The 16,658-nt window shown below is 35.1% G+C and overlaps 2 protein-coding genes across 3 annotated transcripts; one reads left to right on the forward strand and one right to left on the reverse strand.

Annotated features, from left to right (window-relative positions):
- Positions 1–825: 825 nt before the first annotated feature.
- Positions 826–5,130, reverse strand: LOC109111040 (adaptin ear-binding coat-associated protein 1-like). Of its 2 annotated transcripts, none has more exons than XM_042744788.1 (8): positions 4,905–5,130; positions 3,755–3,855; positions 3,549–3,653; positions 3,336–3,419; positions 2,767–2,870; positions 2,503–2,641; positions 1,610–1,703; positions 826–1,471 (listed from the first exon to the last, which is right to left on the reverse strand). In XM_042744788.1, exons 1-8 carry the CDS (start codon positions 4,997–4,999, stop codon positions 1,411–1,413), a joined length of 783 nt encoding a protein of 260 aa, XP_042600722.1. In that variant the 5' UTR covers positions 5,000–5,130; the 3' UTR covers positions 826–1,410. The 2 variants fall into 2 exon arrangements, with proteins under 2 accessions (XP_042600722.1, XP_042600721.1); XM_042744787.1 differs by having other exon boundaries at positions 2,767–2,873; positions 3,339–3,419; positions 4,905–5,124.
- A 299-nt stretch (positions 5,131–5,429) lies between these two features.
- epn1b (epsin 1b) lies at positions 5,430–15,991 on the forward strand. Its single transcript, XM_042744785.1, has 11 exons — positions 5,430–5,578; positions 6,275–6,372; positions 6,995–7,084; positions 7,492–7,647; positions 8,952–9,080; positions 9,160–9,280; positions 9,988–10,154; positions 10,278–10,872; positions 11,553–11,663; positions 13,486–13,638; positions 13,928–15,991. Exons 3-11 carry the CDS (start codon positions 7,016–7,018, stop codon positions 14,329–14,331), a joined length of 1,905 nt encoding a protein of 634 aa, XP_042600719.1. The 5' UTR covers positions 5,430–5,578; positions 6,275–6,372; positions 6,995–7,015; the 3' UTR covers positions 14,332–15,991.
- The last annotated feature ends 667 nt before the right edge of the window (positions 15,992–16,658 follow it).

Below are 16,658 nucleotides of genomic sequence, written 5' to 3' on the forward strand. Positions count from 1 at the left end.
CCAGCTACCGTGGTCCACAGCATCTTAAACTGGAGTTTGCAGCACAAACTGATAAACACAAATATCAGGTGACATGAGATGGATTAACGAGTATTTGTGGTGATTATATTTACTTTCCAAATCTAGAAGTTTTCACGAATTCAGTGACATTCACTAAGTAAATAAAAAGCCAATCTTGATTATGATTTTTTTAATATATTATATGAAGATTTTAACACATTACTATTAACACAAAATTTAAGAAAGCTATAAGAAAGCTAATAGAGTTCACTTACCTCTTCTACTTGTTTCAATGCTAAAACCATTTCATGATATATTTACTTGTGCCATATAATTTTATTTAATATTGCATACATTTGAGATACTAAATCCCTCCACAAACTTTCGCATAAGAAATTAGTCAAATGTGAATGTTGTAGTCAGCTAGAATTGTATATATATCAAGGTAACCATATTGTCTGTCTACAATAAAATCAGTATTCAGTTATTTTTACTACTTTAAGACCATGATAGAATAAAGAGAAGAATATTTATTTGGTGACGATACTGTAGTAAGTGTGGTATTTTGTCGGAACACTATAAACATACTAATAACTTTTTACATTTTGAAAAATAACCTGTTGTACTTTGTGGTCAAGAGGCTTGATATCCAGTAACAGACAAAAAGGAAATCATACATTTGATACAGCAAATAAGTTAAGTATAAAGTATTGTAGCACTTAAATATTTTTTTATAGACTGCAAGGGCAAATGCTAATATTTTTGAGAATCATACTCCACAGATTTTATATTATTTAAAATAATCACATTTGAAGCAATGTGCGCTGTAGTTCTTTTGTATATTTTATTTTTGTTTAACACATAAATGACAATATGGATATGCAATGAATATCTAGATAAATCCCTTTATTTGAGGGACATAATTCTTCAGTCAATACTTTTGAATATTTATACTGTACAGGTTTTATATACTCTTATGACATACAAGATGAGAAGCTCTTAACATATCCAGGCCTCACTTAAATCTCTCTTTTTTTTTAAACACTCAAACACATATATTCACTCCTCCAAGACAAACATATACAGGTCATGACAACAAAATTGACACACCCAAAACCTTGTGGACAAATGTAAAGATACTGAAACAATCTTCAAAACATTACCATAAAGTTTCACATATAACACCCATGGGATGTTCCTCTCTTTTATGCAATCTTTTTCATAATTTCATTTGGTTGATTCTAACAGAATTCCTAATAGCCTATTTCTCGCCTCTGTGCTCTGCTAAGATTAGCAGCATGACATACAGCTCGCCTCTAATTTTCCACACAATTATGCAGTATCTCGTAATTGCAGTAGTTTTGATGGAGGAATGGGAACAATAATGGAATGGAGGAGGATAAAACTTTTTCAGAACTGGACCCAGTTCCCAGAAGAGGGTTCTTGGCATGGTGCTGAAGGAGGAACAGAGCTGAAAGAAAGAACATTTACATGCTTATACTGGTAGTGGTCTAAGACCAGTTTAATGAAAATATTTAGTGACCAGGAGTAATATCTGACTACAGGAACTTATTCAGTGGTCAAAAATCAAGGTCACTAATCATGTTACCTTGCGGAGCTAGAGAAGTCACCCCACAGGTCAGAGCTGGGGTTTGACTGAACCACTGTATTAGAGTTACTGCTGTCCAGTTCTAATAAACATTCTAAAAGTAGAAGAAGAAAGTGAGGTCAAGAAAAGAATAGAAAATTAAAAGTAGTATGAACAATGATATCTGTAAAATTGAGTTGTGTCTGTCTTTATGTGTCTGTGTATTTAGAGTGGGCTGACATATTAAAGGAAAAGTTCAACCAAAAATGAAAACTGGCTGAATGTGTCACCCTCAGGCCTTCCAAGATGTACTGTACATGAGCTCCTTACTTTATTGGAACAGATTTGGAGAAATTTAGCAAATAAATCACATCAAACCCCCCTAACATATTTATTAAGAACTTTTTTTATCTTTTGAAGAAGGGTCTGTGCTAATTTCCTGATTCAAACAAAACTGCTTTATCATTGGAGAAAGCAATGTTATGGATAGAGGAGTCATATTTTAAACAGAAGTTAAAAACTTTTAATGATTAATATTTTTTTCTTATAGACACAGCTGTTCACTTTACAAGATTTTAATTGGTAGCCTGGAGTTGTGTGAATTACTTGTGGATTATTGTGATATATTTTTATCAGCTGCTTGGACTCCCATTCTGATGGCACCCATTCACAGCAGAGGAATCATTGGTGAGCAAGTGAAGTAATGCTGAATTTCTACCTTATCTGTTTCGATGAAGAAACAAACTCATCTACTCATTAACTGGAGTAAATGGGTAAATAGTTCCTTTAATAAAAAACAGTGTCATATTTTACTTTACAGAATTAATATATTACACGTATATCTAATCCATGGCATTAAAGAAAAGAAGATGCTTTAGTTTATATTTAAGAAGTAATGACGTCAAATGATGTACCTGTTTGTGCTCCTCCTGATGGCTGTACTGTGTTGTGATTGGACGAAGGAGGAGGGGCTATCTTTCCTCCTGGAGGTGGAGGGAGGAGCCCCAAGCCTCCTGAGCTCTGAGGGCGGGGCTTGTCCCTCTTTTTACCTTGCTAAATACAAAGAATATATTCATATGAAAATGTAGTGATGCAAGACTATTAGGATATAATCTGAATTTTTTTAATCCAATTCCAAAAGTAGTTTTTAGCTGTTTTGTGCTTTAGTTTTGTTTTACCCCGATATTCAGTGTGATGGTCTGTCCCTCTTTGAAGCCTAGGTCCAGTTTGGGTCCTGAGTCTGCAGCCTGAGAACTTTTGATTTCATTCTCCTGTTTCACCCACTAGAGAAAAAGAAAAGGAAAGATTAAGGAATAAAATAAATAAAACACAAACTGCACAGTGTACATAAACTAAAGGTTTTTTTATTGGCATTGATGGTTCCATGAAGAACCTTTAACATCCATGGAAACGTTCCATTCCACAAAAGGTTCTTTTTTTTTTCATTGTTCCATTTTGTCAATTGTTTTTCACATTTCACAAAAAAAATAACTACTCACTGAAATCACCATCGTATAAGAAAAAAAAAAATCCTCCATACTTAGATAGCAAAAAAAAACAAAAAACAAAAAAAAACACACAAAAAAAAAAAAACCTTTTGGAACCTTTTTTAAAGAGTGTACATACTATCATTGTTTATTATGCCCCAAAGAAATCAACTAAAAACATCCATCAGCATCCAAGATGTCACTTCAAATACAAAAGCATTTCCAGTCATAAACATTCACATGAATTTTGATGGAAACTTACTTGAAATGATCCTGCAGGGCGACATTGAAGTCAAAGGAATCACCTCTGTCTCCAAACCCAACACCAATGAATGCACTCCGACCTAAAATACAGGCAGCAAGGATAATGCATGTCTAAACTGTAACACAGAAGTGAAGTATAACTTATCTGCAAGACATTCTATTATGGCAGGGTATGTAAAACAAGGTCAGTTTAAATATAGTACACTAACCATTGTCATCCTGTATTCGGAGAACAAAATAGCGACTGGAATCACTGACGGTCTCCACTGCAATGCCAGGGTATTCATTTACCGGCGCTTGAGCAAACAGCTCACCTGAGGACAATCATAGAAAAAGGACAACTAGGAGCTTCTTTTGCTGCACAGATGTCTCTGAGAGTCATCCAATCAAACATTCAGGTCATTTTTTTTCTAACCTGAGACTTTGTCCTCCAATTTGATATAAGCCACCTTTCCCTTTGCTGTAATGCGCAAACGGCCTGTCCAGTCAGGAGTGTCTAGCTTCCAGTCAGCCGCCCTGCCATTATCACAGCAGAAATGTCAATTCAGGTCCATCAAATGAAAATGGTATTCACAGTTTTTTAAAATGGAAATATCTTTTGGATGAGCTTAACAACAAAAATAAGACAACTTATTTCCTGGTGTAGTGGTAAAACACTCACAGCAATGAGTACAGGGGGAAAAAAAGGGATCAATTGTCACTAAAATCATATGAATTTGAATATTCATCCTACCTGTTTTCCAAATGCATGTAATTGATCTTATTGTAAATGATTCATGCAAGTTTCTTTTTTTATTCTGACCTTGTAGATGGAATTAAAATGTCATAACTGGAAAGGGATTAAATGTTTTTTATTCCCACTGTCTTCTGGTCATTCTAGCCTGAAGACACTGACCTGAAAATGACTGGTGAAAATAACTAGAAGACAGTGGGAACAGAAGACATTTAACATCTTTAGACAGATTATGGCAGATCCAGCAGTATTATTTCAATTTTCAGAACTGACACAAGCCTTCAAGCTGCTCATTAAGCAATACAAATGGGATTTCTCCTCTGAATGTGTGCCAGTGAAGTATAACATTCTCTGTGGGCAAGAGTTTTTAGGACTAATTATACACTACAACAACTGAACCACATATACGACCCTGAAAACACACATCTCACACCAACACATTAACACAACATATAACCAGAATAATGCTACTAATCAAATGAGAGATGCTCTATGCACTTCAACTGCATAAAAACAACATGAAAGTGTAATTAAATTTGTATTTGCTTATTCTACACCACTTTCTATTAAGGTTGAGTCGTGAGCTCGCAAACACCACGCATCTGACATCACAATATGTTTTTCTTTCTATCGTGATAAACCAATGACAAAACACTGTCTGTGTGATACAACAGTGAGCATTATAATAATAATAATAATACATTGCGATAAATGCATTGTTTATTATCAAATGACGTTCGTAATAGCAGTGTGGTGCTGATACAGCTGCGGCAAGATTATTAACAGAACAGACACCGGCCGAGGGCTCAGGCCCGCACATCCTATAATTCACCTGTATCCGCGATTCGACGCCCGCGGCGGGATGCGGTAAACAATTACATCTGGTTTCACGCACAGAATCGACTCGTATTCCACCTCGGACGCCATCTTGAACTGATTTCAATGGATGTGAGTAATATTTCTGTCTTCATCCAATTCGTTATCGCGGGCCAGCCGCTTCTGCGGGCACTGGAGCGTCGGTGACGTCTGCGACGCCTCAGGCACGAGCTTGAGAATCACGCAACGCGTGTCGTCAGATCTGAGGATGTATGGATCGACTCGTTGTTATGGAGACCAGGCTCGGTGCATTTGCACCCATGATGTTGGGATTAGCGGATTTCTCATCGCCTGTTGGTGTCCCCCAAGTAGAAGATTTGACGAACCCTTTAAATTCACAATTTATATAATTAGTTGATTGTCTCTTATTTATTGTCTAAAGGCTTTAATGCAATTTTTTTTAAATTAAATTAAATAAAACATGGCAGGTTTGTTTACCTTGTGGGTTTTAAGCCACGCCCGCTCATAAATATTCACTAACCAGCTGACTAACCGCCACTCCCATCTCATGAATATTTAGTGAGAGGCTTGGGCTGTGTTCGTTTTTTGACAGGTAGCCGTAAACGGAAGCGGAAATTTCCGCTGGGATCTAGAAAAGCCTATCTTCTCTCCCGTTCATTCTCCCATAAGGTTGGTATATTAAAAATATTTATGTATATTTTTATATCCATCAATCAGAAATTTTGTCCTCGAGCTGACGTAAGAAGCAATGTAACGTTAAACCTTTAGCTAAGGCGCAGTATATGGTCATGCATTATTATCCTGCTGTTTTTAAGGCGATGGCTCTTCATTCACCAAACCAAAATCAGCTTTTGCAGGTGTCAGATTACAGTCTGGGCACGATCAGACCTGCATGATGCGACAGTGTCGCAGTTTATTGTATATGACAATATGCGCGCTATTGCTGTAACTACATGTTTGTTATAGTGATTGTCATCATATGATGCTTTCAAACACACATTAGCTGAGAGGTGTTTGGTGTCTGCAGCATTGGTAAGATGTCTATCTGCCCTACTGCTAAATAAATCGATCAACATTTGGCAAATATTCACATATTCTCAGGCTGGAGTTGCTGCTGAAAATAGCATAAAATCAAGCAGTATTTTGATCGCAGGATGATGCTGCTTGAAAAGATGTTGGCTGTTGATGTTGCTTTTACAAATAATACTTTATAGCTATTACAAATTAAAAATGCTGTTGTAAAAACAAGAGAGTAGTATATTTGTATATTTGATTTTTTCAACAAACGTTGTGAGAATTTTAGGGTGAACTCTTTCTTTAAAACAGCAGCATATTACAGTTTTTCCTCGTGTTTATGATCTATAGGTCATAAAGGTACCATAGGGAAAGCTCATGGACTGAAGTGCCTGTCAGCGATTTGAGAAACTTAGTCAACAGTCATTCCTACATCCTTTATTTAGCAGGTAAGTGGAGAAAAATAAATAAATAAATGACTGCGTATCCTTTTAATTCTGTTTACGTGTGTTTCATTAATAACCTATTCATAATAGCAGGTGTACAACTAAAACTATAAAAAAAAAAATACTTGAAATTAAATAAACATTTGCTGAAATAAAATATTTTTTTAAAAAGCTTATTTTGTGTCATCTAGTTGCAAAGGCAACATTTCTCGTCTACATTTTTGATAGACTAAAATAATTCAAACTAAAACTGAAATAAAATATTGTAAAAAAATCAATAATACAAATGACAAAAACATACTACAAAATTACCTAAACTAAAATTACAATGAAAACAGAAAATCTTAAAAGCAAATTCAAATGTTAATAAATATTACAATAGTATAATTATCCTGAAATAAGACTGCTCTGAAATATACCTTCTATTATAAATTGAGTAAATACCAGAAACAATAGTGCCTTATGCCATATTATAAAGCCTCTGTTTATCAAATTATCAAAGTTATCTAACAATAATTATGATATGTGATATAAAAGAATCAGCTTTTAAGATCATATTTGTTGTACAGTGTAATGTGCATTTTAGTTTTGTGCAAGTTTTTCAAAAAATGGCTTTCTTAAAAAGGTCTAGGACCAAAGCGCCATCATGACTCACTCAATGCTGCGACGACAACTGAAAAATCTGGTTCAGAATTTCTCTGAGGCAGAGGTCAAGGTGAGTTTCACTTGCTTTTTTATTGCACAGTTTATTCTCAGTGACTCTGTCATCTCTCTTTAGTCAGCACCATTCAAGTTTCAAGGTGACACTGCTGCAGTCACTTATATTTGTCAGATTTATTTAGTCATATACTGCCTATTATGCTTTTAACCTAGTATATAAAACAGATTGGACAATAAACATTTCTTACAGTTGTATTCTACATTGTGGTCACCTGACCTCATGTTTTCTTTGCATTGTAAATTGTGGAATCCACTGTAAATAAATATTATGATGTACATTTTATCTATGTTTAAGAAACTCTTACCAATGAAATGAAGGGTATATATAGTGAACTTTTGTATTCGTTATATATAGAGTATATATAGCCTAGTGAAACTTTACGTGTTGGATATGTTGTGTAGGTTCGAGAAGCGACTTCTAATGACCCCTGGGGGCCATCGAGCTCCCAGATGGCTGACATCTCGGATCTAACCTACAATGTGGTGGCCTGTAATGAGATTGTGGGCATGCTCTGGAAGCGTCTCAATGATGACAAGAATTGGAGGCACGTGTACAAGGTGAGTGAAGGAGAGAGCTGAAGAGAACACTCTCCAGGTTTAAGGAACCAGATTCTTTGCTTACTTGCCAGCTCAGACTGATTGAATATTTATAGCAAGTGATCGTTTTTGTGACTGTTACTCAGCTGATCGTGTTACGTGATCAGTGGCTGGCTTTTTCCTGTCAGCAGGTCCGTTGTTGCTGCCGCTGCAGTGTATGCAGTTGTGTGCAGGCAGGATTTTCCATTCAGCTTCGCTCCCATGCTGTTTCTTCCTCTGTTGTTTACTTATGGCTTTTGTTGAGAGAGAGATGTAGAAAGAGAGATTGAGTTATGCTTTATATTTAGTTATGTTTGCTAGTAACACATCACATAGAATTACATGGCCCAAAACACCCTAGTAACACCCTTTAATGTTAATTATTATTAATATTAGTATTTAAAACTAGAATAATAAAACATCATTTAAACAATATAAGTGGTAAAATAGTATTATCAGGCCAGTAAGATTAGAAAAAAAGGATGCATTCAACAATGATGCATTAAATTGATCAAAAGTCACAGTAAAGACTTTCTGTTCTTTTAAACTTTATATTCATCAAAGAATCCTTTGCAAAAATTGCATCATGGTTTCTTGAGCAGCAAATCATCAAATGATTTCTGATAAATAATGTGACAATGAGGACTGGATGCTGAAAATTTGGAATAAATGACATTTTAAAACATATTAAAATAGAAAACAGATCTTTTAAGTTATAATCATTTTTCACAGTATTACTGGATTCACTGTGTTTTTGATCAGTCTGTGTTTTTTGACTTCTCTCAAAAAAATTTAAAAACATAATGACCCCAAACTTATATCTATTAAAGGTGCTGTATGTAGGATTGAAAAATTCAAAATTTTGGAGAGGATTTTTTTTCACCCGACCCCTCCTCCTCAGACTTGACGCACACGCAGGTTGCCAGATTGACGACACAAACAGGAACGAGCGCACTTGACGATGAAGGAAATGAAATGTGCTTTGTTTTCCACTAACTGGCAACCCGGGGTGCTGAAATACAATTGGGTTAACTGGCATTGGGCGAGTTTCACAGACCAAAACAGAGACCGACATTCTGGCCTGGAATGCACATTTTCAAAGGAGAATAACTGACTGTAGCATTGTTTTTCTGATAAACATGTTAACTTAGCATGTTTCTTAAATATCTGCAAATATATTATGGTATTTTTATGCTTTAGTAGAGTCCAAATCTTACATACAGCACCTTTAAGGATTGTCAAAACACCTGATAGATCATGTTTTCTCTTTTCTTCTTCTTTCACAGTCTTTAACTCTTCTTGAATATCTGTTGAAAACGGGCTCTGACCGCATCCCTCAACAGTGTGTGGAGAACATTCACATTATCAAAGCTCTAACAGAATACCGCTTCACAGACAAGGATGGAAAGGACCAGGTCCTGCAAAATACTCGATTGTTCTACACTCATTACATTAATAATGGCAGATTGTCACTAATGGATTTATACTTTGTAGGGGGTGAATGTGAGAGAAAAGACTAAGATAGTATTGGTGCTGATTGAGGATGAGGAAAAGCGGAAAGAGGAGAGAGATTTTGCTATGAAGACAAAAGACAAGCTGACAAAGGCTCCCAATGGTAAGACTCACAAACCAAGAGCAATACAGAAAACAGACATGGAGCTTTGTTTACAACTTGTTACAAATCTAATGTCTTGCATACAGTGGAAGTTCACATAATATTATAATTAATTTCAGTGTCCATTTTACATGTTAAATATAATTGAAGTGACAGTGGACCCAAAAATGAAAATTCAGTCATGAATTGCTAATTTTTGTATAAAAAATATATCAAGGCTTTTCCATGTAACATAAGTGGGTAGGTCTGATTTAGTGTTTTGGTCTCTTTATGTTTTACACACATTCACACTCTTTAACATACAAATTCTAAATATATATACACTGCCATTCAAAGTCTTTTTTTTTTTAAATGTTTTTCAAAAGCAGCCTTATATGCTCTTTTTATATGATTAAAAATACAGTAAAAGCAGAAATATCATTATAATTTAAAGTAGCAGCTTTCTATTTGAATATATTTTAAAATGTAATTTATTCCTGTAACGGCAAAGCTATCCTGCAAATATTTTTGTGGAAACTGTGAGACATTTTTTCAGAATTCTTTGATGAATCCAAATAAGAACAGTATTTATTTGAAATGGAAGTATTTTGTAACACCTTAAATGTCTTTATCGTTTTAAATAAATTTATTGTCAATATTTTTAATTTCACACCACAAACTTTTGAATGGTAGTGTTCTTTTTTTACTTATTAATTTTTCTCTCTCAGCATCCTCCGCTACAGGACCAGAAAAAGAAAAGCCAGAGATCCCGCCATATACAGGGCTGCCCTCCCTGGACAACATCCCGTCAGTGGCTGACCTGACCGCCGCTATGGCCAAGAAGAAGGAGGAGCAGAAACGTCTGGAGGCCGAGAGGAAAGAGGCAGAGAGACGGGTGAGACAGACTTACTGTATCAGTTACTCCGAAAAACTTCATTAGAGTAATATTGAGTAAGATCATATTATTTGACCATTATTTGACTATCCAAGCTGATATAATGGAAATTTGTGGATTCAGGCAAAGGAGGGTGACACAGAGCCAGATCTTTGGGAAAAAGCAGCGACAGCAGCGCCTCCGTCCAGCTCGGACCCCTGGGGAGCCCCATCTGACGCATCCAACGAATCTGCCCCTGCTACCAACGACCCGTGGGGGGCACCGTCTGACGAGGCGAAGGAATCCAGTCAAGCTACCAACGATCCTTGGGGTGGATCTGCTGATGGGACAAATGGATCCGCACCTGCATCCAGTGATCCATGGGGAGAATCTGCAAGTACCAAGAATGATTCTCCATCTGCTTCCAGTGATCCTTGGGGAAGATCTACGAATGCAGAGAAAAGTTCTCCACCTGCTGCCAGTGACCTATGGGGCGACTCTGCTGGATTTACAGAGGATAAAGCCCCGTCAACAAACGATCCTTGGGGGGCTCCATCCGAAATGATGAAAGACTCTGACGCAGCAGTGTCAGATCCTTGGGGGGCACCTGCGGATAGTGTGCAGGATTCAGCACCTGCAGCCTCTGACCCCTGGGGGGCGCCGTTAGAAGCATCATCAGATACTTCTGATCCGTTTGGTGATGGTTCAAAAGCTGTTAATGACCCTTGGGCCACAGCAGGTAAGAGAAGAACCAGGAAGGTACAACACACCTCAGTGTTCACTAATAATGAGCTTTTTATTGTCTGACTGAGAATTACTTCAACATTTAGTGAACTTAAACAGTCGTGGAAAAGTTGGGTCAGTAAGATTTTTAAAAAGATTTTTTTTTTATTGAGCAAGACGAACAAAATACTTATTTCAAATTAATGCTGTTCCTTTAAACTTTCTATTAATCAAAGAATCTTGAAAAAAAAAATTTACGCAGAAATACTTTTTTCAACGTATGATCATGTAATTCTTCAGAATCAAAACAGCATATTAGAATGATTTCTGAAGAATCATGAGATTCTGAAGCCTGGATAATAGTAATGATGCTGAAAATTCAGCTTTGTCATCACAGAAATAAATTACTAGAAATAAAATACATTAAAATAGATAACTGATATTTTGAATTGTAATAATATTTTAAAATCTTACAATTTTTACACTATTTTTTATTAAAATAATTGAAAAACAAATAAAAATGCATCTTGGTGAGCATAAGAGACTCACCATTATAAAATCTTACTGACCAAAACCTTTGAATGGTAGTGTAAATATAGATCACAGCATGAATGAAACAGTATTTTGGAATGGCATTATGTTCAAAAAAATATATTTTCACGCTTGCTATCTAATCATTGTATTACTTATTCCCAGCATCTTCACCCCCTACTGCAAATGACCCCTGGGGTGCCCCATCAGCTCCAACTGATGACCCATTCGGTGATGGAGGCAGATCAGATCCTTGGGGTGGTTCCTCTGAGAACGGTAGGGTACTACGGGCTAAAGGCACACCTTAAGAAAAAATGTTATTCACTGCGCGTAAAATGTATAATTTCAGAAAAAATATATACACTTGTATTAAGTTATTACTTGTTCAAAACAATCACTTTAGCAGAGTTTGTACTATTTTTTGCTTATTTTGAAAAATAAAGGAATTAATTGTTGTTCAGTAAATATATTGTCATTAAAATACAGAAACAGTAGTACAAGTACAACAAATGATATTTTATTATATGAAATTATTAATATCATGTTTTTAAATATGATGGTTTCATTCTAAACATGGAGATTATATCTAATATGGACACCCAAAATAATATATTATATTTACCATCTGAATCTAACCATGTCATGTCAACAAATGAAAAAGTCAGCCATCTATTAATTATCATGTTAATTACTGTGCCTTTAGCCCTACAGCAGGGGTGCTTTTTACCCCAAATACCATACTTTTACATATTCTTTCGTTATTTAAAATCCGTTGCTATAATTATCTTAAACAAAACTGAAAATCGTTGAGAAGACCTTTGTCTCAAAATATGCATTAATTTTAGCGATTCTCATTTGCTACTTAAATCTACAACATTTTTAAAAAAAAACATAAAATGTTAGATCAATTAAGCACAGAATCAACCCACTTGAGTTGTACCCTACTATTGAAACTTTCTGTTTGTTTCCGCAGTCTCAAATCTTATTTTTCCTGGTCAGTTTTGAACTAGTCTTAACCTCAGACATCATGCTCATTAATTTAACAAACCGGCTGAAATGGCAGGAACCTTCTCAAAATCTCAAGCTCCCATCTAATCTACCTGCTGAGATTTTACAAAGTCTGCAGTGTTCATATCTTTGAATCTATTGAAGAGTGTATTTGGGACACATATAAATAAGATATCTTTCTATGTTTAAAATTACTCTTTGAGTTCTATCCAGTTTCAGATTTCACATCTAGCACTGAAAATAGAGAAAAAAACTATTGTTTTGTTCTAATTTTGTTCTTTAGTGTTTTCTACTTTTAATATTTATCTTTTATCAGTTTTAATTCACTTGGTTTTCTTTTTGTTTTATTTCTTCATTTAATTTCAATATTTTTATACTAATAAATAAAGTTAACACTACCTTGCAAATGTTTGGGGTCTGTAATTTTTTTTTTTTTAATTTTATCCTCACCAAGGCTGCATTAATTTGGTCAAATATACAGTAATTAACATGTATTATGTTATGTTGTATTATGTTATACAAAATACAGTTAATACACATATCATATATATTATGGAATATTATTACAATTTAAGATAAATGTTTTCAATTTATATATATATTTATATTTAATTTAATTTAATTTATCATTTGATTTATCACCCCAGCTTAAATGTCACATGATCCTTCAGAAATCATTATAATAGGCTGATTTGGTGCTTAAAAACCTTTTTTTTTTATTCTGAATGTTGAAACCAGTTGTGCTTCCTAATATTTTTGTGGAAACCATTTTTTCTATTCTGTGATGAATAGAAAGTTTAAAGGAACAGCAGTTATTTTAAATAAAAAATCTTTTGTAACATTATAAATGTTACTACTGTCACTTTTAATGAATTTATTGCATCCTTGCTGAATACAAGTATTCTTATATTATTTAAAAATAGATATATAACTGACTCCAAACTTACCAAGGTAGTGTATAATATTAAATGAAAATATTTTTTTTTTCCAAAGTAAGGCTCATTTAAGTACTTTTCCCTTGTTTCGATAATCATTAAGATTTTTGCCTAACAGTGTTTCTTGTTTTTTTTTTTTTTTTTTCTATCGATAGGTAACACTGCTACAAAACCTGCTGATGAGACCAAAAAGCCAGCGTCGTTCCTTGGAGAAGGTGCTTCATTGGTGGACTTGGACTCTCTTATGTCAGTCAAGCCCAAACCTAAACAGCCCCCTCTCAACACCATCCCCATCCAAAAAGCCCCGGGTAAGGAGGGCTGAGAGAGAAAGAGAGAGACATTGACAATAAGAGCAACTGAGAAAGAGAGAGAGAGACGCACTGTATAGTATCTGTTTATTTTTGAGTGTTTGTGACGCAGTGTTTTTCAGGCCTAGAGTCATATAGTCATGTGGAACATAAGCTGTACGTAGTTGATGTAGATCCCATCTCAACCTTCTTTATCCCTGCTTCTATATGCTATCCACTTCCCTTCTCCCTTCCTCCCCATCACCCATCATCCCTTTTTGTTTGTACTTTCAACTGTCATTCTTCCCAGGAGTTTTGCCAGCCGCAGGCATGACCTGGCCATTGGGTGCCAACGTATCCAATGCAAGTGGTTCAGCTGCACAGCCTTCAAACCCAAATTATTTTGGTTTTAACTCCTTGTCACCCTGTTCCAGTGGCCTGTCCCCCCTAAACACAGCCTTCGGGGTGCCTGCAGCCCATATGGCATCTCCAACCCATAATTCAAGCCTTTCAGCTTTGACAGTGTCCAACATGGGATTTTCCATGGCTAGCACTAGAATGCTACAACCCAGCACTGCAGGCACTCTTATTGGTGAGTTATCTCCTATGTCCCTCACAGGAACGGCTACCCAACAAGTTTCAGTTCTTCAGCAACCTCCATTGGTTTGGGGCACTGGAACTGAGGCGGCTGGAAAAGGCAATAGCATTTTTTGAGTTCTCCATTCAGCATCCATTGATCCCTAGCCTTCTCCTAACCCCATCCACTTCATCAATCCTAGCTGATTATGTGTGTGTATAAGTGTGTGCAAATATTTAAATATTAATGAGCAACAATATACTGTAAGTATATAAAACAATATACTTTATGTTTTGGGGAAAAAAGCATGCATACCCGTCTTTTCCAATATCATGAAATTGAAGCAGGTGATGTTTTAGAATCCATAAAGGTGTCATTTTTAAAGGTTTTAGGAAAGCTGTCATATCTACTGGAGCAGATTGTGGATATACACTGCTGTTCGAAAGATTGGGGTCAGTATGTATATTATACTTTTGTTCAGCAAGGATGCATTTAATTGATCAAAAGTGACAATAAAGACTTTTACATTGATACAAAAGATTCCTTCAAATAAATATTAATAAAATACTCTATTTCGTTTAAAATGAATGTTGTACTTTTCTTTCTGTTCAAACAAAAATATTAAGCAGCACAGCTGTTTTCAACATTGATATTAAGAATAAATATTAATATTTCTTTTTACTTAAAAAAAAAAAAATTAATTAAATAAATGCAGCCTTGGTGAGCATAAGAGACAAAAACATTAAAATATCTCACTGTCCCCAAACAGATCTTTAAGCAGTAGTGTATACTTCTCTGATAACATATCTGGAAAAACATCCAGCTTGCTTTAAAGAGTGAACAATCAGACGTTTATTCCCAAACCTACCTGAGGAAGGAAGATGCCACCTATCCAAGGAAGCCGCCAAATAAGAGACACAGATGTACTTTGGCATTTAATTTGTATAACCAGCAATGAATATATTTGTTTTTGTTGTTGTTGTTGTTTTATTTGCTTTTTAATGCATCACTGTTCGTAAAAGTTTCCGTAAGCATTTTTCTGCATGACACACAGAATTATGCATATTGGAAAATCCAAATGTGGCTTGTAGTGATTAATATGATAAGAGACATTCCAGACATAAACATTTTTAATGCATTAGTTGGTTATGTAATATGAAGAGGTATGGGATGTATCAAAAATTTGACGCTCCTAATACTTGACAAGCACATTGCTTTTTACTTACTTGCTTATTTATTGATTGATTGATTGATTGTTTTTACATGTTTGAATATGTTGTTTGGCTTAAAACGGGTCTATTCTATGGTAAATATCAAAACAAATCTGCTGAAGGCAGCAAGTGATGATCGTGCACAATGTTTGTTGTCAATTGTTTACTGCAGTAAATTAACAAATGGTGAAGAGAAGGATAAATCCTTTAAATACTGACCTAAGATGAAAAATGGTTTATTAGGATGCATATTTTTCAGACATTTATTTTTTATTAGTGTAGTATTTATTTATTTATTTATTTCAGACTGTTGTTTTGGTCCTGATATTTATGCCATTCTGTTAGAATTCTACTGCTATTCTGTCAGTGAAGGTGGTATTGGAAGATAAGCAAAATCATCATAATAAGAATTCAGAAATGGATGAAGAAAGCATACTTTTCCATACTGACTATAATTATAGGTTCAGTTACATTTTTATTTTTTATTACGAATATATTTATTTATTTAATCAGCTATGGTAGGCCTGTGGTGTTACCTGTGAAAGTGCACAATTCAAGAATAAAGTGACAAGATCATTGAAAAGTGTATCCTTCATTCTAGTGACTTTATTATTTATGTTACGGCATGTTCGAGGTTCAATATAATATTTATATTTAATTAGCAGACACTTATATCCAAAGGTGGCTTTAAAAAATAGGCAAAGCTTTACATTTTTTTTATACAGGAGCCTGTAAGGGCATGTCGATTATCCACAGAAAATAATTCTGTAAGCCTTGAGGAAAAGCCCAGCATAGTTATGCCATTGCACTACTGTGTTTTAAACAGCAGGGGGATCCGTGCTTGAATATATGTCCAGACCCAGAGCCATGCACCACTGATGCAAGATGCAAAGGCTAAGGTTTCAGGAAAATATATAATATAATTGGAATTGCTAAATTATTCAGAGCAATTACCTGCCAGTAAACTGCATTATTGTGATGTCATTTCTTGGCACTGAACCTGCAACAACTGGGTTAGCACTAGCAGCACATATTCTTTTAACCATTAAGCTACTGTATCCCTTACCCGATGAGAAAGAAAGCATTTCTAGGCACTTCTGTTGTTAAATTGCTTAGTTTGGGCTACAGTCCAGGACAATAAAATGTAATCTGTAAAGCTCTTAAGATTATAGAAAGGACAAAATACATGTGCTTAGGAATACTTGACACCATGTACATCTAAAGATAACCATTTAATTCAACAGTCCCACATG

Source organism: Cyprinus carpio, chromosome B19 (assembly GCF_018340385.1).
Source record: "Cyprinus carpio isolate SPL01 chromosome B19, ASM1834038v1, whole genome shotgun sequence".
NCBI classification, from domain to species: Eukaryota; Metazoa; Chordata; class Actinopteri; order Cypriniformes; family Cyprinidae; genus Cyprinus; species Cyprinus carpio.

What these genes read in the sequence shown, in the direction of transcription:
- LOC109111040 (XM_042744788.1), bottom strand. Translation starts at nt 4,999, where the DNA reads ATGGCGTCCGAGGTGGAATACGAGTCGATTCTGTGCGTGAAACCAGAT. An exon ending in GCGTCGAATCGCGGATACAG is followed by an intron (nt 3,856 to 4,904) that starts GTGAATTATAGG and finishes TGATAATGGCAG; the next exon opens with GGCGGCTGACTGGAAGCTAG. An exon ending in GACTTCTCTAGCTCCGCAAG is followed by an intron (nt 1,472 to 1,609) that starts GTAACATGATTA and finishes TCTTTCTTTCAG; the next exon opens with CTCTGTTCCTCCTTCAGCAC.
- epn1b (XM_042744785.1), top strand. Translation starts at nt 7,016, where the DNA reads ATGACTCACTCAATGCTGCGACGACAACTGAAAAATCTGGTTCAGAAT. An exon ending in TCTCTGAGGCAGAGGTCAAG is followed by an intron (nt 7,085 to 7,491) that starts GTGAGTTTCACT and finishes TATGTTGTGTAG; the next exon opens with GTTCGAGAAGCGACTTCTAA. An exon ending in GCTGACAAAGGCTCCCAATG is followed by an intron (nt 9,281 to 9,987) that starts GTAAGACTCACA and finishes TTTCTCTCTCAG; the next exon opens with CATCCTCCGCTACAGGACCA.